A 26,731-nucleotide genomic window follows, 5' to 3' on the forward strand; every position below is an offset into this window, starting at 1 on the left:
ATTGTTTAGTGCAGCTATGGGCTCATTTGGTGACCATAACATGCATAAATAGGTTTGGGGGGTGGGGGGGCTCAGTTGGCAGTGAACGCTGAGATCAGTGCGAGGATTAGGAGTGTAATTCACATGGGAGTCACCCATGCTAAAAAAATATGCACTCACTGTACCATTAGATGATTTGGTTAGCAGCACCGTGCAGTGTGCAACATATCCGTTCTGCAGCACAGTGATGAACACTCTGGATTTGGGGGTTCAAAGGTTGTGCTTACAGTGCCATAGTTTCTCCAGAAAAGTCTGACCTGATTTTTAGTTGTCATATAAACAGCCCGCAGATTCACACAAATACTGTTCAATTATGTAACTCACAGTTGTGGTCCCACAAGGGAAGTGAACACAGACCATCAAGCGTGACACGACAGGGCTCCTTCTTCAGCACTTCCCCTTTGTTGTTTGGAAAACAAACGCAAATCAATGGACCAGCTAATGTGATTTTTTAAAAAGATGACTAGTTATATATTTTGATGAGATACTACAGGTCTGAGTAGAAACCTATGCGCGTACAGTAGGTGTGTAATCATTTGGCTGTGAATGAATATGAAACTCATGCTTGCATGCTTTTTTTTTTTTTTAAAACATGTTTGAATGCCTGAGGAGGGGTTGAAAAAGGATGGTTTTACACTAACACACAATATCCCCTCCACACATAATGGGCGGCTCTATGAACTGAAATGATGAGCTTTAAATGGACTGAAAAGGACTTTGTGTTTGCTGTCAGATTGGCTTTCAGTGGCAAGAAAATCAGTTAGCACCATCAATTGAAAATCCCACTGAACTGAATAAGAGGGTAGGCGTATGATTGTGATCTATACCCTGCTGCAAATATAGGATTGCTTTGCATATCAGCAATACCCAGGCAAAACACACAGATTTAGGCAAAATGGAACATACAGCTGAGCAAATGTACTATAGCAGAATTAGTACATGGCCCTTCATGAGTTCTGCTAGTTTAATAACAGACATAGGCACAGTACATCTTAGTTACAGTATGTAACCTGTCGTATAGTCTGACCTTGAGGGTAAGGGTATACATCACTCAAAAGATATCACTCTGCACTCTGCGTGCACATCACTTGAGTTTATACGTGTAATAGGCTAATTCACACCAGAATATCAGGAATGTGGTACAATTTGGGAACTATTATTATTTTTATTATCATTAGCAGTAGTAGTAGTAGTTGCTGTTGCTGTTGCTGTTGTAGTAGCATTGCAACATATACTGTAATAAATGACTGAAAGCACAATAAATGTCTCCTGTCACTCTGATCTCAGCTGATGAACTGGAACCCGTCATAGCTGATGTACCACCATATTAGTAAGCCTAGTTCATAAATGCCAAGGGCATCTCCATTCATGTCAACACTAATAGGGGGCCTTGTGTACAGAAAATGGAAATCATCATTAACATCTGTCGCTGGTGGCAAATGTGTGTTAGTCATCCTCAGTTATTAGCATTGTGAAATTTTCTGGTCTTCCAGATGTTCATATTGTATGTGCGTTCCCTAGCACATGTGCTAGTGCTAGTTTTGCTGTAACCATTACCCCAGGCACTTCAAGATGGGCTGCTGCATGACTGCACCATGTGCAGTGCAGCAGAGTACTTACTGTATAGTATGCATGGTATAGAGGCTCTCTGCCATCTAGTGGCAAAGAGTAATGTTATATTCTTGCACGCCTAACAAATGAGAGCTCAATGCAGGTTCACTAAGGTCAAAGTGTAGTGATTCCCATACAGCTGATTCATGAGCCTTGTTCAATAATTCATGTGAACATAAATTTAAAGTTGACAACAAATATGAATTTTACTGGATGTACTGGACGTAAAATGAGAAATAAAATTCATTTTGATTTCATTTTAATTAAAAATTTATTTAATTCTTTACAAAAAAAAAAAATCCAGTTTGTTTCTGGAAAAAGAAATTAATAAATTAAAGACTAATTATACATTACTTAGGTGTAAAAAATACAAATCGTATTTCCAGTCTGAAAAAATCTTAAAGTAATGTGAATGTAATCCACCTTACTGTGTGAATCAGGTTTGTTCAGTTCATTTTCATTTGGTTTCAACTAAAATGTACACTGAAAATCCCCACAGATTCTAAAACACCTCTTTTAATCCTGTAAAATAGACTTTAAAAAGAAAGAAAGACTATATCTTACTTGATAAAATGATACATGAATCTCCAACCATTGTATGTGTATAAGAAATCATCTGTACTGGATAATTTAACAGTTCACTGATATTCATGAAATCTCTGGACTAATGTACCCCATTCTGAGTTGTAGATCTGAAACGCCTGATTCCTACAATATGGCATTGATAAGTCCGAAGTTATCACATGACCCAAAAAACAACATCAAAGCACTGGAATTATTGAAGATCCAAAGTAATCAGACGATAATTAGAACTGTATTATCACAAACCGCCACCTGGGTCACACCACAAATAGCAAGTTTACCCAAAATAGTAACAAACCTCAAAAATGTACGCAAAATGCTGAGCCATGGTACCAAAAACGATTCCACTTAATAAATCAAAGGTATCCATTTTAAAAAGCAGTTAAATCACTTTTCATGTCTCCTACAGAATATAAGGTGCCAGGGAGATGGATGTTCATAAGTGCTAAATCAGTGATACTCAAAATGCCTTGAGAGCAAAACGTCTTGTCTCCCACTGCAGAAGGCACATTCAATTCTGATTTGAATCAGATGACCCAAACCCAATTCAGTTACAATTTGGTGTACAATCTTTTTTTTTTGGGATTAAATCAAACTGGAAAAATGTGTGTGTCATAAATGTGGGTGCAGGTACAAAATAGCTCCTGAATCCTCCAGTCTTTTCAAGGCTTCAGCTTCATGATTGACATCATGGTAAGAATTCTGGAATAGAGAGAAAGCGGCACATCAGTATTTTAAGAATTGAAAGCATGTGTATTACCAAATATTACCAAATAGACGGCAGATTGATACCCACCCTCATAGACCTCATGGTGTCATACCCATAGTAATGGATAGGCTGCCTTTGGCTCTTTGTGTTAGGGTATCCAAAACCAGCAATGTGGACCACATCACAGTAGTTCAGAGCAACAAACACAGCGAGTATACCCGTGGTAGGATGCACTGGCTTCTGTAACAAACAAAAGTTAATGACAGCCCACTGCACTCATTTAAAAAAAAAAATAATAATAAACTTTCGCATGATTTGAAAATTTCTGACATCCTAGTGGTAGCAATATAAAAAAAGGACACCCTGGCAGAAAGAATGGGATAACAGAATCATAGAGACTATGCACTGGAATTTTGTATTTGTACAAACAATATTGTCAGAATCACATTAAACAATCAGGTTTAAACACATTTAACTACCTTTAGAGAAGTATAGTGTTTGCTGTGTGGTGTGGTGTTCAGTAAAAGTGGTGTTAAGGCGTATATACACTCAACATGATTTTGAGTATTTATGTAAAAAAACAAAATTGTACATCTGTTTTGTAGTGTTATGCAATCTTAGGCACTGCAAGAACTGCAGCATCTCATATCACCACCAGATGGCGGCACAGGGCAAGACAAACTGCAGCCGAAGACCTTTGCGTGCAGTTCGTCAACACAATCCTTTCCACGAGCAGAATTCAATCTGATAATCTCAGAAGCATTTTTCAAAAAGACCACAACCTACTTCCTCTGCCTACTTCTTGTCCCTACACAGGATGGCTGTACTTATTAAGTGCATGCCTAATGACCATCAAATTTTACCACAACATCCTCTGCAAATTTGCACCTGAGGCATTTGCAAGTCTCCCCCTGCAGACTGGGTGTTTCTGCAGCAGCTCACTTATGACCTTAGTGCAGCCTCTGCTGAAGGAAAGCACTCTTGATGCCAGTAACAAATAACAACAACTTCGGGCCAATTTCCCACTCTATGTTTTTGGTCAAAATACTTGAGAAATTGATTTCCCTTCAGCTAAAACATGTCTTCATATTTTAACTTTCTACATTTGAAAAATTTAAGAGCACTTCTGGCACAGAAGCAAAGAGTTCACTGACACAGCTCTGTCTGAGAATGGATGCCAGTAAAAAAAAAAAAAAAGGAAAATCATCTCATTGCTGCATTTGATGCCGTTAACAAATCCTCTCCTTGGGGTCTAGACAGTTTTTATACTTGGGGAGTTCTGTTCAATGACAGTAATTTTGTGTATTTGTGTATTGTGTGTCTCTGTATGCTGCTGGCTGTTACTATTTTCTATATAGTATACTGTATGTGTAATCTACAAAAATGTTCTTGTGACCTCAGGGGGTTTAAGGTGCTAACCATGAAGTGCAATAGCACTAGCTCAAATCCAGAAATAGAACTTGACACCTATCATTCAGCAACTCACCCCTCCCTTCCTGTTTACTGTCATATGTGTTTCAAAATCCTCCTGTCAGAATAAATCAAGTGCACAAGCAAACCTTTATGAACTCTACTCACAGCCCTGGTCCTGAAAGCTTCTGTCCTGAACACAGTGATACATTTGGCTGACTCTGATTCATTGCTGCCTGCTCCAGGAATAAAGCCCAGTGTGATGGTGCATTTGGTACATGTTAAAAGGATCCATCCCTGATCAGCGGAACATTTCTTTCATGACAGAGTTGAAAACAACCCCCCCCTTCACCAGGTTGGGCACCAGATTTTACCTTGGGCTGATGTGGGGAGGTCTGCACATCTGGATTGTGACTTTGTTTTCATCATTCAGACATAGTCTCTATTCAATGTTGATTTTCTCAAAAAGCAGTGATGACTTCTGTGTGTCAGGTAAATCTAATGCCATTCAAAGAATAAACTCCAAAGAGACTGGTCAGGATAAGAGTTACAAAGAGATAAAAGAAGGGGGGACATTTGTTGCACGTCTTCCCACTCTTCAGTTAATGTCTGTCTCTATGTCAAGTGGCTTATTTACTTTTGAAGACAAAATGGTGATGACAGAGAAGCTCTACATAAAAGAAAGTATTACTCTAAAAGTGCTTAAGTACATCTGCCTGCAGGTTTCTTGCCCTGCCTTTCTGGAAAACAGGAAAAAATAAAGGGAGATCATCTGACCACACTGACATCTTTTTTTCTTGTTTTAGGAAAAACAAGAAATAAAACTAATGTGAGATCTAATGAGTTGAGACACGTGTGTTGTATTGTCCCTGGCGGGCTCTTACTGTGCACAGAGATTTCCCAGTGTTGTTCACCGTTTCCCATATGACTGTCAGTGATTATCCCTGCAAAAGCAAAAAGGAAAATCACTTCCACATGACCTAGAGATAGAAGAAACCCTCTCTTTCCATCCCCTTCCAAAATACAGTATACTTTCCCAACAGCCTTTTCATATCTCTCTCCTCTACAGCTTTTCATGTTATTATCCAGTTTCCTCTGCTGCAGCTGTGTCTGCAAGGACGTTTCTGCTGTCCAGTTTATCATTGGTGCATGTGCCGGTGTTTACAAGGCCTGACCTCTCATATTTCCTCAAGCTAGGGCTTATTCATTCCCTAAACCATAGTTTAGTCAGTTGGCTATAGATTCAGATAAACTTATGTACATATATTATTAATATTTTAATGGCACCTTATTGATTTTAGAATCTACCCATTGCAAAATATTGCTGCAAAAAACTGGCTGTAGGCAGATGACAGGGCAGCAGACTCTCCACAGCAAACAGATACTTCTTCTCTTTAACTGTGTGAATTTCATTTTCATTCTTTTTATTTCATTTTATTTATTCGATTAATTTTATTTTGCCTATTGGTTTGTGTGTTTGGATTTGAGCATCATCACACTGAACTCATGTCATGTACTAGAAAGAAATCAGAAAAAAATCAGACTTTCACAATTATTTGTATGACTTTGTCTTTGAAACATATCAACAAATGATTTTAGTGACTTGACATTTGTTTTTAGGACATTATTATTATAATTATTATTATTTTTACTACATTGCTGCCCGATCAATTTTTTTGATAACATACCGTGCTGCTGCCGTTTGCTGTGTTGGTGCTCTAATTATCTTCGGGTCAGGTCTGGCTGTGCACATCGGGTTATTGTGTGTTTATGTGCATGTGCGTGAACTGTGCACACATTTTCACTTGTATTTGTCTTGACAAGTGCTCGTTCCCAGTTTCATGCAAATTAACATCTATTAGTTTTTACCCTCATCAAGACACAGTGTCTGAAGGTTTGGCCAAAGACCTCTTCAGCAACAGCTCTCACATAGATAACAGACAGGCTCTCTGCTCATGGATTCACTGATAAGATGAGCCTGAAAGAAAGAGCAGTGTGTTTTATCTGTGTGTGCCAGTTGTGGGGATAAACAGCACTCATGGTTAAATGTGACCTAAATAAAGGTCTATCCAATGTACTGCAGTGATCCAGAGGGTGATCTGACCATGATCGCCTTCATAGGAAACTGAAAAACAGCTTCTTCCCTCTCTAAAACATTCGAACAGATTGATTTGACTTGCTATTTCACCAAGCATGACTGTCTTTTTTTTTTTTTCTTTAATTCAGAAACTGATAAGCACCCCGCAATGGGACACAGCTGACATTCTGTGTGTATTAGCCTCATGTGGTCGCCAGCATACAGGCCAACACCAGAGCTCTGCAGCAGCCCGGCGCATAGCTTGGACGCAGGCCCATGGAGCCTTGGTGAGAGGAGGGGAGAGTTGGGTGGGGGGCTGGCTGCATACTGTCACCACTGCAAGCCAGACTTACAAGAGCTCAACACAAGCCTGTGTTTGGAGAGACAAGTGTGAACATGAGAGTATTTTGTGTGTGTACATGAGAGCCTGCAAACAAAAAAGGGGAAGGAAAGGGATGGGTTGCTCTTTGCATGTGTTGAGGGTGTCCCTTAGCCAAGGAAGGGTGTGGTACGTGCACAGTGGAGATCTGCTACAGTCAAGACGCCTGCTTGTATTTGGAGGATGTGGAATACCCGAGAATAGAAAAGAGGAAAGAGACAGAAGAAGACTCAGGGTGAGAATGAGGATCGTGAAGAAAATGTAAGTTTCCCATATTTCCACTCCTGAGGAAGCTAATGCACTGTCTTAATACTGTTGAAGCAAGCAAAATTAACTTCCTGTAAGCCTCAGTCACTCCTCCTCCTCCTCCTCCTCCTCCTCCTCCTCCTCCTCTTCCTGCCTACCTTCCTCTCCCCACCAACCATAGAGTCTGTGCAGATGGCGCAGAGCTCCTGTCGGGCAAGCCTGCTGGTCGCCGGTAGGATCACTGCCTTCCCACTGCTCACTCTTCTAACGCACCAGCCAGTTGTGTTTGTACTGCAGTCCAAAAGGGTAACACCCCCGTCACTCTCTGACAAAAAGGGCGCAGGAGAGGAGAACAAGCAGAACCAAAACAAAACTTGGCTCGGGCCCACGCCATTCAGAGACGATCCCCAACAAACACACAACAAGTCCCACTTGGCGGATGGGATGCAATGAGCCAATAAAAACTTCATTCTACATGAGTAATGGTCCAAGTCAAATCCCAGGGTGTTTCAAAATCCAAACCCCGCAGCCAAAGAGGTGAGTTGAGGTCCAATTTGTGAAACAACAACACATCAGTGGTACACTGCAAAAAAATGTAATGTGTCATGTTTTCTCATTGTGCAACCACTGTTCTACAATTAAGTTTTGTGTGTTAGTTTATGGGTCTGTTTCCACTTAAGGTTTGTTGTGTTTTGATGAGGTTATCTTGTCTTTGCTTTACTCAATACTTCTTTTTTCATTTGGTTGAGCCAAAAGTCACAAAACATGCTCGAGAAAGATCAACTAAACCTTGAAATCCTGAAAAAAACATTTCCCTGAAAACAGCAATAATCAGCTTTGCACAGAAAGAACACTGGGAACTTTCCTTATTCTAAAAACAGAGCGTCTGGTTGAAATTTATACAATATTTTGGCTTTCCTTCAAAAGCCAATTATCTTCCAGAGATTCACTGTGCAGCCTAGAAGACACGAGGAGCTTATCTTGTAATGAGATGCCAGAATGCCAAGCAGAAGCTAATCTTCATCGTGTTTCGCTGTAATTGGATCCACAAAATTGCTATTGACCCGGCTACATTTCAAGAAAAATGCCTCTTCCAGTAAACTGTTTATCACAGCGCTTAAGACGTATCACTTGAGGAGCTGTGGCTAATCAGTGGATGCTCCATTCAGCCTTGTTAACATTCATGTGGGAAGCAGTGAAGGGCGAAAAGGAGAAAAAAAGGGAGGTATGTGAGAAAGGGAACAAACAAGAGAAAAGGTTCCAGTGGGAAAATGGCAGTTGGGGATGCCAGAAATGGACAATGTAAATGATCTGAAACAGAGAAGAAGCATCACCGCCACAGTTAGAGATCATCAGTTTTAGACTTTTTGAGCTAGAGATTTGATTTGATCCATTGTTTTGGAGCTGAACCAAAACTTCTGCAACTGCCTGCAGATTTGTGATCCTCAAAGCAGGGACATGGAAGCAATCTCTCACCTGTTTAGTCTTGGGATGCAGGGGGATCTGCAGCAATCTCTCTGCAGTCTGGTGCAGAAAGTGGGGGTCCAGCACTCTGATTTTACTGACGTCACCCAACCAGATTTGGGGAGGAGGCTTCCAGAAGCCTTTCCTGACCTGGAATGCACATAAACAATAGACAAAGATAAGAGGCAGGATGTTGTGCACTTGAAAGGAATGAAAGAACAATAAGAGAGTAAAATATTGCTGCTTTTGGTTAGCACACTGACTTCGTTTACACAAACAGAGATGCAATTGAACCTATGACTCCCTCATGTCTTGAAGCAAGTAAATCAATGTGCAAATTAGGGGGTAATGACCCCGCAACTATTAGCAGCAGGAGCCCGGAGGTGCCCGGAGCAACAGAGTGAAGGATGTCTGCGATGGAAAAGTACATTTAACTCTAAAGGGGCTGGCATCGCTGAACCTTTTAAGTGTTTGTTCCTGATATGGATGACTGGCGAGGGCTGGAAAAGAAGCCAAAAGGAGTGCGTTAATGTGAGGGAAAGAAAGAAAGTGAGACAAAATGATATGGCAAGCATGTGTGTGCGAGAGAGAGAGTGCATTCTCACACATACTGTACCCTCTTTTCATCATAGAGAATTTCTTTCAGCCACCGCAGATCTTGCTGCTTGAAAGGCACCAGGACCATGAGCGTGCCAGGCTCGTTGTTCAGTCCAGGATTGTAGGAGGCCGATTCGGGGTAGAAGAACCTCATGGTGGTCTTGTTCCCCACATCCTCCTCATAGCCTCTCACTGGGGCATCATTCAACCTGAGTCAGGGACATGACACATTCATGGACAAGAAGTTTGTTTTATTAGGGATTTTCATTTTTTAAATTTTCTTAATCATATAAGGACATCATGACCTTTGAAACACTGTTGCGCATTAAAAGAAAACAAATCAACCTGTGTCTTTTCTGACTAATGAGCCATGCTAACTTTGCACTTGACTGAGATTCAGGAAACACGACTCAAGCTAAACAACATACAGGTTGGTGACAAATTGAAGGAAAAACCACTATAAAGTGTCTCAGTCAGATGTTGGGCAACAACTTGCTGCTAGAACAGCTTCAATGGTCCTACAAGTCTCTGAACTCTACTGGAGGGATGAACCCAAGTCTTCCAAAAGACAATCCCTCATTTGGTGTTTTGCTGATGGTGGTGGAGAATGCTGTGTTCAATTGGGTTAAAATATGGAACTCGATAGGCCGTAGCATATGATTTAAACCATTCGATGACAAAATGTGGCTCAGGGATGGGGGCATTGTCATCCTGTTTCTCCACTCATGTTTCAGGATTTTCCTTTTATTTGTCTGTATCTGTCTGTACCCACACTGCTGGGCTTTTTTGTAAGCTAGATTAATAATTATTTAACTTTGTTGAAATCATGAAGGTTTCAGTTTTTATGGCGAGTGAACGCAGATTTGCTTTAGAATATGAAGAGTAAACCCCAGGAACATACTTTTTTTTTTTTTTCAAAAACACCAACACTCGATGAAGACGATAGCAGAGCAGAGGCTCGCACATGTTGTCAGGACTTCGGCTCTTAGCTATTTTAGCCAACAGTATAAGGATGTAACCAAGCTAGTTGTTTGGTTAGCCAACCAGCCAGCAGTAATAATATGCGGTAACAACAAACATCTATTGCTTATCTTTTTATATATAGCATGATTCTAGTTTCTCCTATCACAATCTCCTTCTCTCACAATGTGACTTGATTCCCACACCTGTGTGATGTGACTTACTCAAGCTGCCGTTTCATCACTTAATGTTTGTTCTGTTTCTGTGTAACACACACAGGTGTGTTAATGCCTTAAAAGTAATAAATATTTGCACGTGTATTATGTGATAGTGTGGGGAAAAAAAAGTTTCCTGAAAATACGAAAGCATGTGAGACTGTTCAGGGCTTAAAAATAGGTATGTGCCTCATTCTGGAAACATCCTAGCTTTATTACTTTTAACCAATTCTTGACACAACCACATCATAACTCATTCCTTGACCAAAGAATTAACACGGTAGCAGAGACTGAGACCTTGTTTGGTTAAACAATTAGTCCGCACTTTGGAAACTTAAGTCTCAACAGGCTTTAACACAGTCTAGCGGTGTTTCTATGACAGAACCAGCTCGATGACGTCAAACTCTCCGGAATGTATTGAATTCTGAACGTCAATAACCTTGCTCCACATGGCCAGGGAACGATTAGCTTCTGAGAAGAGAAGGAGAGATGTGGGGGAGGAGGAGGAGCACAGGGGGTTGATGAGGGGGATAAAAATGCATTGTGGCCAGGCCAAACTCTGCCTGTTTGAAAGAGGCTTATAAAAACTCAGAATGCATGTGTTCATTCCAAGGCTCTAAAGTCAGATGCCTGACAGTGCCTTTGTCCTTGAGTAAACCAAACACTTTTCCCCCTATAAAGAACTTGATTTGACCCTAAAGTTTGCTAATTGCTGACAGGACGGCTCTGCGTCAGGGTCAGGGAGTCACTCAGTCGGTTACTGTATCCATCATTAGTCTACAAACAAGTGAATTTAATCCTGCTTTAAGTTGTAGGGGGAAATCAACACATTCCCTTTTTAAGGTCATCCTGCAAGGATCCATCTGTTTCTAATTTCTCAGTCCCAACTATTCTCAAACATGAAAGTAGTTATGGAGAGATTTGTGGTTTTATTGTTATTATTTTGACCGTCACTGTTTGTAAAATAAGAAAATATAGTACGGTCACCCCAAATATTCAGTCTTACCCTATTTAATTCCTCATCCCTCTGCACAATGCATCATATAGTAAAAACAATGCGTAAATGTGATTGCACTAATAAAAAAGCTTTTATGTGGTGTCATCCGTGCTTACCGAATGACCACGTCGTACTTGTTGATGATGCTTCCCAAGGAGCTGTTTTTAATGGCGAAGCCATTGCCTATGACGACACAGGTTCTACATTCAAGCCTGTGAAGAAACGCCACACACACAAACACACTTGAAATGTGGCATATTTATGTTTGTACCCCCCACAACACTGTAAAAACTCTACCTTATATTCCTTGGCATAAATAACAAATACAAGTTGTTAGGTCTTAGAAACATTTCAAATAAAATTTGAATTTGTGCCAGCAAATATAGCTACTGTCTTATTTCAGTGAACTTAGAATCTTAATTTGTGATTGATTATGAAACAAGACGTTTCTGTGAAGTTGTGTTGTTTAGTATGGGAGCGCAGGAAAAACTATTTTCACTTTAAATCTCATAATAAGTTATAGTAGATAAACTTGTCTTTTATCATTAACTCAATGTAATGATTTAAGTTTGTCTGTTTCAAGTTTAAATTCCTGTAATTATCACTTTCAGAACTTAAAATCATGAGTTCAGCTGACTAAACAACTTTTTTTTTTTTTTTTTTTTTTGACTGTTTTAATGTTTTGTACAATTAGAAATGCCACCCTCTCTAGAGACATGACTTAGCAATAACAGTGCAATAACACTTTCTTTACTGTCATGAAGAATAGCTATTTAGCTTAGTACAAGTGGCTTCATCCCAGTATCCATAAAGACAGAAAGGACGTCATGTGAGACTTAAAATAGAATGTTTATGACAGCCGAAACAGCACAGATACTACTGCACTGCGCAACTGACGTCAAATCAAATCGATGACAATAATGGCCAATAAATGAAAACAGAAAGCCACTTTTATCATTAACTCAATGTAATGATTTAAGTTTGTCTGTTTCAAGTTTAAATTCCTGTAATTATCACTTTCAGAACTTAAAATCATGAGTTCAGCTGACTAAACAACTTTTTTTTTTTTTTTTTTTTTTGACTGTTTTAATGTTTTGTACAATTAGAAATGCCACCCTCTCTAGAGACATGACTTAGCAATAACAGTGCAATAACACTTTCTTTACTGTCATGAAGAATAGCTATTTAGCTTAGTACAAGTGGCTTCATCCCAGTATCCATAAAGACAGAAAGGACGTCATGTGAGACTTAAAATAGAATGTTTATGACAGCCGAAACAGCACAGATACTACTGCACTGCGCAACTGACGTCAAATCAAATCGATGACAATAATGGCCAATAAATGAAAACAGAAAGCCACTTTTATCATTAACTCAATGTAATGATTTAAGTTTGTCTGTTTCAAGTTTAAATTCCTGTAATTATCACTTTCAGAACTTAAAATCATGAGTTCAGCTGACTAAACAATTTTTTTTTTTTGGGACTGTTTTAATGTTTTGTACAATTAGAAATGCCACCCTCTCTAGAGACATGACTTAGCAATAACAGAGCAATAACACCTGATAACCCTTTCTTTACTGTCATGAGGAATAGCTAATTGGCTTAGTACAAGTGGCTTCATCCCAGTATCCATAAAGACAGAAAGGACGTCATGTGAGACTAAAAATAGAATGTTTATGACAGCCGAAACAGCACAGTTACCTCTGCACTGCACAACTGACGTCAAATCAAATCGAAGACAACAATGGCCAATAAATGAAAACAGAAAACCTCTGATACAGCAATAAAACATTGAGCTTCAGCATCATGGGCCAAAGTGGTTAATGTCTGCTCACACTTACTTTTCAATGTTGGCTGGCAGCTGATAACTTGCAGTTACAGCAAGAACTTTCAGTAGCAGCAGCTCTGGGAGGGAATGAAAGAAATGGAGCAACTGAAAAGGTCGGTTAAAGACTTTGAATACAGAAATGAAACTTCTTGAAGATTAAGGACTTAAATTCCCACGAGTCATGAATCTTATCCACCATCCTGTCTGCAAATAGATCATGATCGAACCCAACAGTGAAGGTCTGCAACCTTCTTATCAATGTGCTATGTCTTTAAGACAGTAGAGCATCAATGATTTCATTGTAAGCTACGGTCATTAATTCAACCACATTAATATTAAATATAATATGAAAATATTACAATACAATATTATCTAAAATGTTGTTTAGTGCAAGTGGGTATTAAGATCTGAAGTGAAGATAAGGCTGGTGTTACCATTCACATGTCTACATGAGACCTTTTTTAGGAGCGGAAACGTGCGAATATACAATATGAAACAAATATAGATCAACCAGTAACAGCAGGATGTGAGACAAGTGCAGGGTAAAGTGAGCAGAGAGAGCAGAGGATAATGTAGAGTCAACATACCACTGCCCTTAATGCCATAAGGTAACGCCAACTGTGACAGATGCTGGCGCCAGAAGAAATCCTCCAGTTTCAGAAAGAGCTGCGTCCGTCTGCTAATGCTGCATGAGAAATGTCAGAGCAGGCTTTACAACATACTGTTATACTTCACTGTGTAGATACATTGTATTACAGAAAGGTTTTGTGGCTGAGAGAGGAAGGGAAGACATGAATGAGGCATAAGCCAGCAAGGATAAAGAACACTACTTATTTTATTTTTTGGCTGTAATAACCATCAAACCACACAATGGACAATACCAACTGTGCTGCCAAACAGTACAGTGTTCATACTGGCACATGGAAAACTGCTTGATGCTTGACTGATGCCTTAACTTTCCCAAATGCTCTGGTATCTATTAAGCAGGTAAACCAGACTCATTATAAGCAAACCAGCCATTAACATGATGTCATTCAATAGAAATTTCCCTCATTAAAATCCTCTGTTGGCATTTCTATGCTGAAGAGAGGGAAAAGAAAACAATAACATTCACAGAGCCCATGGAGTGAGAGAAATGTGGCAGGTTATAATATGGGAAACAATTGCTTTCCTGTGTCCGCTGGCCTCACACTCCAGCTGTTTATGACCTGCTGTCTTTGACAGTGAGTCTCTCAGACATTTATTACCCTCATGTGCCAGCTACCTCTCTGCAGGAGATCAGGATAAATCTCCAGGGAGGGGTTTAATTAGAGAAATGTCACTGTGATTGCCTGCAGCCTAATGCAAATCAAGTTCTTTTTACAGCAGTAAACACAGGGATTATGAATTTTGACTGTTTGAAAGGTTAAAGGGCAGGCAGTGGAAGGTCCACTGGGCTGGAGAAACAAACCAACACCCTGGAGGAGGTTGGGACAAACCATAAATTGATACCATATCAGTATATGACAGCAGAGCAAAGACCAGTAAAATATACAGCTAAAATAACTGATAATAGAGCAGGAGAGAATAAATAGTGGGGGCTGTGGAAAAATGATTATCTAACAAGGCAGAACCTGATAAAGAAAAAAAACACAACCTTATCAAGAGTTCATTCTTTTTCTTAGCCAACCTTGGTTTTTATATTGACTGTTCTTTTCACCCATTTCATCAAGACATTCCACACAAAGTTACTAAAACTTAATGTAATGATTTAGATGGAAAATATTTTTTATAATAAAGTCCTGTTCTTTCTCAAGCTTTGCTTTGCTTTTCCTTCATGACTGGTAAAGACCTTATGTTCAAATAAAAATGTTGGCATAGCTTCCTCCCCTAATAAGCCACCCAATCCATCCAGTTTGTGTTTAAAAAAAAAAAAAAAAAAAAAAAACACAGACATGCCATTACTCACTTAAAGTTAAGGCTCTCCCACTTCTTCTGGGTTAGCCAGCCACCACACAGCGTCTTGCTACTGTTCAGAGGCTTGCTGGAGCCTCCATAGCTGAGAAGACAGACAATCACCACAACTGGCATGAGAACTACTGCTGAATCCATAAAAACCCAGCGTGCCAGGAGCTGGGTCCAGAACACTCAAAATGTGCAAGAATGGGCATGTGTGGGGGCCTAAATTGACCAGCAGCTCAGACCACTGCGTGATCAAAATGTGGTATGCCTCCTTAACTTTTAGTGACTCAGCACTGCACAGACCTCATGAGCTTACTTTTTACCAGATATGGGCATTTCTGTAATTATGTGACCTCAATACCAGAGAAATTGAGACAGAAAAAAGAAAGAAACAGTTGTGCTAGCGTGTGTGTGTAATTACCTCTGTAGTATGGCATCGGAACAGTAGTATGTGACAAAGGAGATGAAGAAGAGAACTGGGACAAGCCTAAGGCACCATGCTGGTAACAAACATACAAAAAACAGGGCCATCAAATTTCACATACAACACATGCTTGCTTCAAAGTCTCAACATCTTCAATAAAGATTCCAGGATTTCATTGATGTTAAATAAATTAATCTACTAAATGACGTGTACTTTTCATCACTGAGTTAAAAAAACCTTAGAAAAAACTTTGCTGCCCAAAAGATGACACTGTTTATCACAGGTGTAGTATCAGTCCCAGTGTGGGAACCGAAAAATGAAACTGAAATGCATAGAAATAACTTTGCTATGTAAAGACAACAGCACAGGAAGCAGCCTGTCATGGTCTTAATGTAATAAAAGAGAGTGAAACTCACAAATTAACCTATAACCTACTCAATAAAACTCAAACAGCAATCAAATTATTCAAGATACATATGACACTGAGTTTTGAAAAAACCCCGTTGAGCTGCCAGGAAATGTTCCTATATCATCATTAAATTATCTATCTATCTTAAGTTTTTTCCCATTCATGTATTCTCATACGGTGATGAGTTTTCTGTAGTGGGACAATGACTAAAGCTGAACATCACAGATATGCTGTTGAATTTAACAGAGCTCTATAGAAACCACAGGTACCTCACTGAATTTATATATGTGTAATTAAATATTTATAAGCTTTTCTTCAACCTGTCTGTCTACAGAAGGACAGGGAGCATAATAATAAAGATTCTTCCGCAAATAGATAGTTTAACGACCTGGGAAAGAAACAATTAGCATTTTTTTTGTGAGTAACAAACTACAGATAGTAGTTAGATAGCTTAGCTTAGCACAACGACTGGAAACAGGGGAGAACGGCTAGCCTGGCTTGGTCCAAAGGTAACAAAATTAATATGTTAAATCAGGTAGTTGAACCCATACAAAACCCGAAGTGTTAAAACATTGAGTTGTGGTGTTGCAGGAAGTTCTGCAAAGGTCTATTTTTTGGCTAGAAGCAGTGAATTTGTGGAGTATCTGCTGGTTGCCTGGCAACCTCACAGTGATAAGAAGTCTGAAAAATGTTAATATTCAAGTAATCTGCTGTATGCCCGCAACAACTGAGACAAATCTGTAACAACATCTTTCAAAAAAAAAATCATGCACAGATTTCTGCAAAAGGGCTTACTTTTAGTTGTCTTCTGGGACATCTTCACGTGCACCTCGGTCCTCTCATGTCTTTACAGTGCATGAGGTTATCCTGGTGGTGGGCACAGTGAAGAGAAAGACCAAATTATCGGTACCTCATTTGAATAACAGCATCCTCCCTCTTCTGAGAGGATTACTTGAGAAAGGGAACAACTCTGAATAAATGAAATACGCAGCAGTTAATTTAGTTAGAGTTGACATCCTACCGCCCCACCCCCCCACCCCCACCCCAATGTACATATACACGCAAACATTTATACAAATAAGCTGCACTGACTAGGCTTGGGCTCAGATGAGGCTCAGGGAAAAGGGAGTGGTCAAGAAACAAATGATAACAATAAAAGAGGAAAAACAGGAGGGTGAACAGAAAAAATGAGAGCGACGGCAAGGTAAAAAAAAAAAAAAGAAATACAGAAAAAGAGAGAGAGAGAAGAAGGGGAAGCAGATGAAGGCCGATCGGTTTAAGAGGATCGTGCTAGTCTGACACTTGGTCCCTGAATTGAAGGATATATGCAATCAAACAGCATCACATCAGTTTCTACAATGTGTGCCTGGTTCCACTGTGCTTTAGAGAGGACAGATTACATCTTAGATCAGATTAAAAGGTATTTGACGTGACGGACAACTGACTATTTAATGCACAATGCACATCTTTTAATGCACAATGCACAATGCTTTGTCTATAATCTCCCTGAATTATGATTTGTAAGCCAAAGCCATCCCTACGAGCAAATGATTGAGCTGAACATGCTTGACGCTCCTTCAGAAACCAAATATCACTGAAAATCAATACCACCCTGACAGGGCACACAGCTGAATATCTATTTTAAGAAATGCAGTAATGTGATACTGCTTTAAATCTACAACTAAATCATGCACGGCCAAACTTGGAGACAGCGAGGAGCGGAAACTGCAGGATCGATTAACACCACCGCAGGGACGCTCTGCGGATTTTACTCCACAGTGTGTGAACGCTCAAGCCCCTCCCTGTGAAACAAAACAGTCATGTCCCAGCATAAAATATGAGATGACACCGCTGCCTCATCCTTCATCCTGAGCCGGATATGAGGCTGGGCTCTGTTTGTTTCCTCAGTTATCGTTTGGGAAATGATGAAAGCACTAGACAATGTCGGAAGGAGATTCATCTTTAATCTTTTATAATGCACACATAATGACCTTTTCCCTCTTCCCTTTGTTGCACTGTTAGCTTTAGCAACGTTGAGAGGTAATTTTAGGTATTAAGGATGTGACTGATGAAACCTCACATTTCAAAGGAGGAGGGGGTGTGGGCTTCCTAAACCAGAGAAGAAACTAACATGCTTAACTTAAAAGGGATGCGCGGTTCCTTAAAAAGTAGCCACTCCTTCCTCACCTTGACCTTACAGATCCTGCTTTGATTGTAACACTATGTGGGAATTCTGTTTTATGTTACCTGCTCAGGGTCGACGGATGTAAATAAGCATTTTTGCTATAATCCAACATGTTTACGTCATGTATTTTGTACTGATGTTCATTAACATGCATTGTCCCTCTCAAAAAAACTAATTAATTCATTCATTCATTTTCATTTTCAGCTACTCCTGCTGTAGTTAATCATGTAAAAAAAAAAACATTTTCTCCTCAAGAAAATGTGAACTTGTGCTATACATGAGTGAAATGCCTTCGAGGTTCAGTGGGTAGCACTGTTCCCCGTGTGAGGATCTGCATCAGTGTCAAAATGTTCAGAGTTCGATCCCACCGCTTGCATGAGCAAATCAATCAAAAAGTTCAAACCATGCTGGAGGCAACTCTCTTATTAGTAGAGTGTTCTGATAAGTGGAGTTGGACTTGTGGCTGTCTGGCTTGGTGCTAACGCATGAGTGTTAGCAGGCGAGCAGGGAACCAGTTAGCTAAAAGTAGGCTAACTGGTAAATGGCTGAAGACAACAGCTAAAAAGTAATCAATAACAGTTTCAATAGTTAGGAATGGTTGAAGTGGTTAGCCAAAGATAAGGAATTAGCAGCTCAAATAGTTAGGAAAATGGAAAAAGAGAGAAAAGGAAATAAGGAAAACAGAAAATCTTTTTCTTCTTTGTGCATTGTTCCCATGCAGAGGTTAGCACTTTAGTCTTATTATCAGGAAGTTCTCTGCACTTCCGAGCACTCGCTCTCAGTTTGTTCAGAAAATGTATTCACTATACTCAGTTTAATGTCATTGTGAAATGGATACATTTTGGTTTGGGACTGTTGGCCAGATAAAATAAACAATTCAAATATGTCACTTGGGGCTTTTGGAAATTTAATGGGCATTTGCACCGTTTTCTAACATTTTACAGACTAAACAATCCATCACTGCATGGAGAAAACACAGAAACGATTATGAAAACTACATGATTAACACATGCTTAAATATAACAAACTGGTGCCTAGGTTTCCACAAAATAATTAAGTGTAGCTGAGATTACCACAGTGCTGTGACTGTCCAAAAGAAAAAAGAAAAAAAAAAACTTACCTTTTCCCTCTTTCATTTCAAAAGACTGTGTTCTCAGTGGTTCTGGTGTAATGGGCCTGGGTTTCTCCCTGCAGAGAAAGCAAAAAAATAATCATACATAGGAACACAACTGGAGAATATTTTCACAAAGGACTTTCCACTTGTGTCTGCACTTAATAAGGAAACTAAAATAATACTGCAGCCCTGACGAGAAAGCCATTCTTTAACAGGAAACATGTATGACATGGCATTTTTGTACAAGGGAAATGCAGTTTGTAATTCAGGACTACAAAAGCATAATTGGAATACATAAAAATACAGAAATTCCATCCTCAGATATAGTCTTGGACAGGGGCCAATCATGTTCCAGTCTTCATTTAATAGCATTTACTAATATGTTTTTTTTAATGGATTAACTGACTGGCAAAAGATTAAACAATTTCAAGACATTTATAAAGCAAAAAAACGCACCCTAGCTGGTTTTCAGCTTCTAAAATTTCCTGCTGCAAAACTGTTCCCAGTTTTGCTTTGTTTTGTTTTGTTTTTTTTTTCCATGTTATAGACTAAATAACTCAACCAGTTACCAAAATAATCATTAGTTGAAGCCCAGCATATAGCTCTATATCCCCATCAACACCCTTTCATCTTTGGGCCATGATTTAGAGAGCAGCAACAGCTGGACATACTGTACACACTGCTCTCAGGAGTGTGAAGCACAGAAGACACAGAAAGCACAGGACCTCCACACAGACACCACAGGCAACACAAGAGCAGAGCAGCACAATGGCGGACTGTGTGTGATAAAGTGTGAGGGAGAGAGGAAGGGAGGTCTGAGTGGGAGAGCAGAGGGAGGGTCAAGCACTGCACTGTGCGATACCGCGAGGCACGCTGACCAGCTAAGTGACACTGGCAAAAGTCCTTGAGATGTGAAGAACCAACAGAGCAACAACAGAGCAAGATTTCAAACTGTCAGAAGTAACCTTCACCACAGATGTTCCTAAAGCATTGCCGCAGGTCTAAGCTTGGATCACGAAGGAAACGCAGACAGACCACTTAAAGAGCTTAGTCACACACTGTAGTGATTAAAGATGATTCAGACAGCTACCACGGAATTGCACACTGGAAGCAATTCTGGCAAAAGCACTCCATGGGAAAATGTTGTCAGCAATTTGCTGGTTAAACCCCTTCTTCCTGAATGCCTTAGAAGGTGAGGGCTGAGAGGGCTAATACTGTAGGTACCTAGCATTAACAGAAACTTACAGTAATGCTGTCATTAATTAACCTAATTATTACAGATACATATTCATGTCAACATACTTGGGAGGTATTAATATGAGCTCTGTGTTCAAGGTGTTATTGTGTCATAGTAGGTTTCAGTAAGGATTTTGACAAACAATGATTATTCACAATAATCAATATTACACATCATCATTGCAGACCAAAATTACAGATCATTTTAATGTATGAACTACGTATTCATTTCGAGTCATTTTGAGAATATGTCATGACACACACGCACCGATGGCAGCCGACGACAACATGTCCTTCTACCCTCAATAATCTCTGAACACGGAATATACCCTATGAGGTCAAACAGATTTATTGTGAGATTGATTGGTTTGATTCTGAATTGGTAAAGTCCCTTCAACGCAGTCGGCCCAGATGCAAATGATGACTCGAAATGACCCTCTCTAAATCCCTTTCACCTATCAGCTGATTTCTCTCAACCACAGACAAAGAAAATCACATGTGTGTACGCTCACAGTAGAAAATCACCTCTAAAACATATAATCCCGCAATTTAATCCAGTCAGAAGAGCTAAATCTAGTGTCCATTTGTAACATTTTGACCGCTTTTATAAAGAAAAGCTTTCAAAGAAAGGCTATTATCAACCATTTTTGGTTCCTAAAAGCATTTGAATGTGAAAAGACACCTTCAAGTGAGCCATAAATACATAGCATGTACATTAAATGAGACATGGTGATTCCGTGCAGGGTTTTTGTGGTGGTGAGGGCACATTTGGTTCTTGGATGTGGCTTTTTTCCAGTACCCTGATCCTCTTTGTCAACCTCCACAATGTGAGATTTCAGACAGCTTATTATTAGTTTTCCACAGTGAAAGCTACTCGCACCCCAGGGGGTACTTCTGCAGTCTCGAGTGGGTACATGGAAATACTCAACTATTTTTTTTTTTTTAATTAGTTGATTAATAGAAACATATCCACATATTAAGTCAGCTAACACATGAATTTATGTGTTACCAAGCAGGGAAACAGTTTAGCTAAAAGTAAGCTAATTGGTAAATAGCTGAAGTAGCCAGAAGTAAATCAATGACAGTTTAAATAGTTAGGTAAATGGTTGAAGTAGTTAGCTAAAGATAAGTAATTAACAGCTCAAATAATTTGGAAAATGAAAAATGGAAAAGGAGAGAAAAGGAGATAAAGGAAATGTAATCGGTAAATAGTTGAAATAGGTGAATGTAATGGATAATTTTAATGTATGTTATCTAAAACTAATAAATAAACAGTTCAAATTATTAACATAATGAAGAAACAGTTGAAGTTGTCAGCTGGAATAAACTATCTAAGAATAGTGGATAAGGAGTTAAAACATGGCTAAGTAGTTAAAAACAAATGGATAAAAAGTCAAACTTATACCACTCTGACGTAAACAATGACAAAGATCCTGTACAGAAAAAAACACTATCAGAAATGTCCACTCTTACATAATTACTAGAGTTAAATAAGATACAGTTGGAATGAACACATTTTGATAGGTTGTGTCCATAAATAGGTTCTTGTTACAAAAATATGAGTATATGTGGTTTTTCTGAATCACTTTGCTATTGCCTAGTCATGATTGCCTCACAACTGATGTTGTTTCTTGTTCCCCATCCAACCTGCGTTTTTGTCATCAAGTTTCCACTGTGCCACTGAGGTACTTTATTTTTCTTTATTGTCAGGAAATATGTTCAGAAATCCATTAGAGATTTAAATTTCAGAAAAGTTTGTAATTTCAATTTTTGCTACAACTACAGTATATTGCTATATGGACACAAAGGGTTAACCAAATGATGATTATACCATTTTTTAGTGTTTGGAGTTCACACAAGATCAACCACAGTTAATGTTTCACAACAGGTACTCCAACAAAGCAATAAAAAAAAAAAAAGATTGATGATAAAATTAAATGAATTGTGGGTCTTGTTAGAAAATGTGGTAGAAATGACATTAAAGAAATGAGAAAAAAACAACAACATTTAAAATAAAAACTGACATAATATCAATTTGGTATTACAATAAGAGTATAATCTGTAACCATTGCTAAGTAGTTTTATGGCTATAAATATGCATGTGTAGTCTTTGGTGACTCAGTATGTTTGTCCCATAGACTCTATATAAAGATGGACATAACCTCTGTGACGTCAACCATAGGTTTCTGAAGAGCAGTTTTAAAGTGCCTGACTCCGCCTTGAGTTGAGACTTCAGTGAATGCCAAGCAAGCATACGCTCACCCACCTGTCAGCCTTAATAGAATTTAACTGGGTGAGTTATATAAAAATGACAGTTGTGGAAGTTAGCTATAAAGACCAAAACTATTTTTGTACCAGGCTGTAAACATGATTATTTCTGCTGTGAAGTTGGGCATTTTAACATGGGAGTCAATGGGGATTGACCTGCTTTTGGAGCCAGCTTCAAGCAGCCATTCAAAGAACTGCAGGTTTTGGCACTTCAGTTCACTTCACCACTTCACCTTTCAGCCTCAGAGGTTTCTGCTTGGTTTGTCCTAATTACTAATAACAATCTGCTCCTAATTCTTGAGTACAGTTCTGTACAGTTCAGTTTGCTCAGTTATGTTTTGGAAGCAGCTGACAATTTCCAGTTAGTCATCACAGATTGTTGCCACACCAACATACTAAATCAAGATTATATTACTTGGGGCATTGTGGTCTTTCCCATCTGCAATTAATCACACATTAGCTGTGTCCCAATTCAAGGGAGCATCCTTCGGGGGACACAGGGGAGGTGTGGCCTTCGTAGCCCATCGTAGACCCTGAAGGCCGGACTGAAAAGAGACAGTCTGGCCTACACAGGATTTCCGCTTTACATCACCAGTTGTGCCCACTTTTATCATCACAAAGCGCTGCTCCTATTGCCTAGCAACTTCGACACGTAACTTTATTAAAGCCCTTGGTTTTTTTTAAACAGTTGAATGAATGAATGAATGAATGAATGAATGAAGGCTTTATTTCGAACATGTGAAACTAATCCGTTAAAGTGCAGAAGAAAGTTGTACCATTAGCTGTTCAACTCTTTGTTGCCATATTATTTTCATTACCAGTGTGTAATGAATCTTGGGATAGGTTGGGCCACGAAGTATCCATCCGTCGGAGCCTTTGTTTCCTAGGAGAAGAAAGCTGCATTTCTCTGTCCCATTTGAAGGACCATACGACATGGGACAGCCTAGTTACACTCCTGTGACACAATAGGTCTTCAAATGCAGCCTCCAGAGGATGAAGACCCTGAGTTGAGTCGAGGCAGTGTTCGAGGAAGTGATCTGAGAGGTATCACCTGAGTATAAGGGCAGTAAAAGGTCCAAAATATGAGAAGTGAAAGTGAAATGAAGTGAAATTCTGTATTTAATGGAACATATCTAGAGCAGAAACTTCTGTTATTCTTTATGTAAAAATACACTTTTGAGTCTTGTTTGATTAATATTCTAATCTGATAACTCAATATAAGGAGATTTTTACAAGAAGTTAAAAATGGTGATGAGAAACTCCTGATTTGAAAAGCCATTCTTTGGCATTAAAAAATGTAGATTATAAACTTAAACAATAGAGTTATTTCAATATTTTTTTCACAAAGTACCTTTCTACAAAACAGGACCTTGAGGTTAGGTAATGCTCTGGATAGAAGGGCCTTGTTAGTGGCCCTTGTCATTTCAGTTTTACAGATTATGTCTCTCGTGAGGCTAAGCCCACCAAGTATAATATCTTTTTCATTTGAAAACCCTGCTCAAGCACTCACGGGCCTGTGGGCTTTCACTGCAAACACCAGGTCACCATCGTATGATTACATTTGCCTGAATGTTTTGAGGGCAGATTTGTGTTCATCAAATTCATCATATTTTTCAGGCCACATTGATTGATTCAAGCAGGAGTGAGTCACTACTGCAGAGGGCATATCATGGTGTTTTAGCTGATTTGCTGCAAGATGCCATGTGTTAAATATCCCTAAGCCCCATTAAATGCAACATCTGTGGATAAAATAGTCCCCTCTTATGTAGCTGCTGTTACAGTGACTTAATGAAATCTCAACATAAAAAAGAAATAAATTCAATATCTATCTATCTATATATCTGCCAAAGTTTATGGTCAAGATTGTGCCAACCAAACTAAAATTTGACAGTGAGGGCAACCTGATAACCAGTGGTTAGGGCACATACCACGTGAGCTGATGCTCTTAGTAGGCGAGTCACCAGTTCGACTGCCAACTTTTCTGCATGTCAGTCAAACTTTCCTGTCACTCTCTACTTTCCTGTCGAATGAAGGCAAAATGCCCAAAAAAAAAGCTAAAAAAATAAAAATTTGACAGTACCCACACTAACAAGATACAAGACTTAATAAATCCATAAGGGAAATGTAATGGTGTAACTAGTCAGTAATCAATAAATTGCCTCCATAACCCTAAGTGACCGGATAATAAACCAATCGAAAGATCGACAGTCAACATTTTTGTTGGTATGAGTTCAGTCAAATTTCTGTTCTTTATTTTGTGATGACTGATCTCAAAGTAACTTATTAACTACCTACAGACACATCTCCACAACAAAGTTCTAGCAAAATTGCCTCCCCAACCCTGTACCTTGGGTATAGTATGAAGACCAGTGGAACAGGGCCAGACAGGAATAAGGACATCACCATAAAAGAGAACTTTACCGTAAGCCATCAGGCTGGGCGGCGGTTGTCATATGACTTTTACAATTTATCTTTTCTTTAAAAGTAGTCGCAGGTCTCTTTCCTGTCAAGGGCTCTTAAACATATAGACATAAATGAAACGCCCTATTCCATCACACCAATTTTCAGCTGTTCTGATATATTCTTGTACGTGCTGGTAATCTCAATTGCACACAGGTTATTTTTGCCTTAATATCTTGCGGAAGCAAGGATACAAGTTTGACTGAATTTGCCTAAAAATTAATGTTAAGAGGGCAGGTTCCACACAGCTATCACTTTTTTTCAGCCAAATCGCAACCGATTGACTGATTCAAGGACAAGTGCTTTACAGCAGAATCAATACTGATTCAGTACTGATTTACAGGGCAAAACATGGTCTGGTCGGTTAGCTTCGTGCTGCCATGTGTAAAAAATATTACAGTGCCTGACAAAATGCAACATCATGTGCTACAAATAAAGACACTAATAATAATTTAAAGCAGTATGAAGCAGTGTGTTTGCAAATGGAAAAACGTAGCTGGGTTTGCAACAAGCAAACAAGCAAGCAAACAAACGAATGAATAAGTAAATATAAATACAGCTCGTTTCTTTACTAATGAGAACAATGCAACAGTGCCAAGGCAGCTCCACTGGCACTGGCCAAATGTATCCCTCCATGTATCCCTGCCTGATTATTAGAGCTGCTGAGGGATGGCATTTAAAAACCAAGAGACCATGTTTTACTGCCAGACTGTAACTTAAATTCCACTTCAAGTTAGATCCAATGCCACTGGTGACAGGAAACATAATAACTGTCTGTGGTTGAATAAAGTGAGGAATATATTTCATCATCAAACATAGCCTAACTCTTTACCATCCCCATCTACAGTCTACCCAAACGGAATGAAATAAATAATAATCAAAGTAATCGCACTGACACGAATGTTCAAATCAAGACTCATGCCTGCCAAATTTAATTTAACATCTTGTGATCCAATGAGGCCAGTGAGGCTACAGCGGATCTGTGTTGTTGTCTGCCTCCAGGCATGTAGGAAACTCCTCATGTACCTCGGCTGCTCTGGACAGGGGTACTTACCAGCGGAGCTGCCCGACAGATGAGCTGCAATCCGCGGACCGAGCCCGTTGTACTGTACAGTGATGTCTCAACCAAGTTCACGTTGCTTTCGGGGGCATTCACTTCGTGGGAAAACGACAAATACGGTTATTGACGAGACAAGCTGTTACAGGAAAAAACGTTAAAAAAAAAAAAAAAAAAGAAAAGAAAAGAAAAGAAAAAAAAGCGGCGGCGTGATGATGAAAACGCTTGAACCATGTAGCGGAAACCAAAAAAAAAAAAAAAAAAAAAAGGCGGAGACGCAGAACACGGGGATGTGTTGCAGTGACTGACATGAGAACCTCAGGCAGCTTTAGCTCTCTGCAGCCTTTTCTCTCAACGAAGGCACGCATGCGTACGCGGGTGCGCGCACTGGCCGCTGACTAGACCGAACTAATCCAAATACCATCGCTGTAAAACTGTACAAGCCGAAACTCGACGGTGCCGGTGGTGGTGCGGTGGAAGGAGCTCAGGTTCTGTCTCATCACCTCAGAATGATTATGTGCC

General features: G+C 39.4%; 1 protein-coding gene across 3 annotated transcripts; it reads right to left on the reverse strand.

Annotated features, from left to right (window-relative positions):
- Positions 1–948: 948 nt before the first annotated feature.
- Positions 949–26,535, reverse strand: st3gal4 (ST3 beta-galactoside alpha-2,3-sialyltransferase 4). 3 transcript variants are annotated; one of them, XM_071471533.1, is made up of 13 exons: positions 26,207–26,535; positions 23,511–23,743; positions 19,195–19,262; positions 16,685–16,756; positions 15,478–15,556; positions 15,064–15,153; positions 13,703–13,800; positions 13,129–13,192; positions 11,403–11,498; positions 9,134–9,323; positions 8,530–8,667; positions 3,029–3,181; positions 949–2,934 (listed from the first exon to the last, which is right to left on the reverse strand). In XM_071471533.1, the coding sequence occupies exons 4-13, from the start codon at positions 16,704–16,706 to the stop codon at positions 2,845–2,847; spliced, it is 1,020 nt and encodes a 339-aa protein (XP_071327634.1). In that variant the 5' UTR covers positions 16,707–16,756; positions 19,195–19,262; positions 23,511–23,743; positions 26,207–26,535; the 3' UTR covers positions 949–2,844. The 3 variants fall into 3 exon arrangements, with proteins under 3 accessions (XP_071327634.1, XP_071327633.1, XP_071327635.1); XM_071471532.1 differs by lacking the exon at positions 23,511–23,743 and having other exon boundaries at positions 26,207–26,534; XM_071471534.1 differs by lacking the exon at positions 23,511–23,743 and having other exon boundaries at positions 3,029–3,178; positions 26,207–26,532.
- Between the last annotated feature and the right edge of the window lie 196 nt (positions 26,536–26,731).

The sequence above is a fragment of the Trachinotus anak genome, unplaced genomic scaffold (genome assembly GCF_046630095.1).
Source record: "Trachinotus anak isolate AG129_WGS33_773 ecotype Australia unplaced genomic scaffold, CSIRO_AGI_Tana_v1 ptg000034l, whole genome shotgun sequence".
Classification (NCBI taxonomy): domain Eukaryota; kingdom Metazoa; phylum Chordata; class Actinopteri; order Carangiformes; family Carangidae; genus Trachinotus; species Trachinotus anak.

Bases quoted from the DNA above. Each gene is read 5' to 3' on its own strand.
- st3gal4 (XM_071471533.1), bottom strand. From the start codon at position 16,706: ATGTCCCAGAAGACAACTAAAA. The intron at 13,801-15,063 runs GTGAGTAATGGC...TTTCTCATGCAG, and splicing joins TGGGAGAGCCTTAACTTTAA to CATTAGCAGACGGACGCAGC. The intron at 3,182-8,529 runs GTGAGAGATTGC...TGTTTGTTACAG, and splicing joins TGCATCCCAAGACTAAACAG to AAGCCAGTGCATCCTACCAC.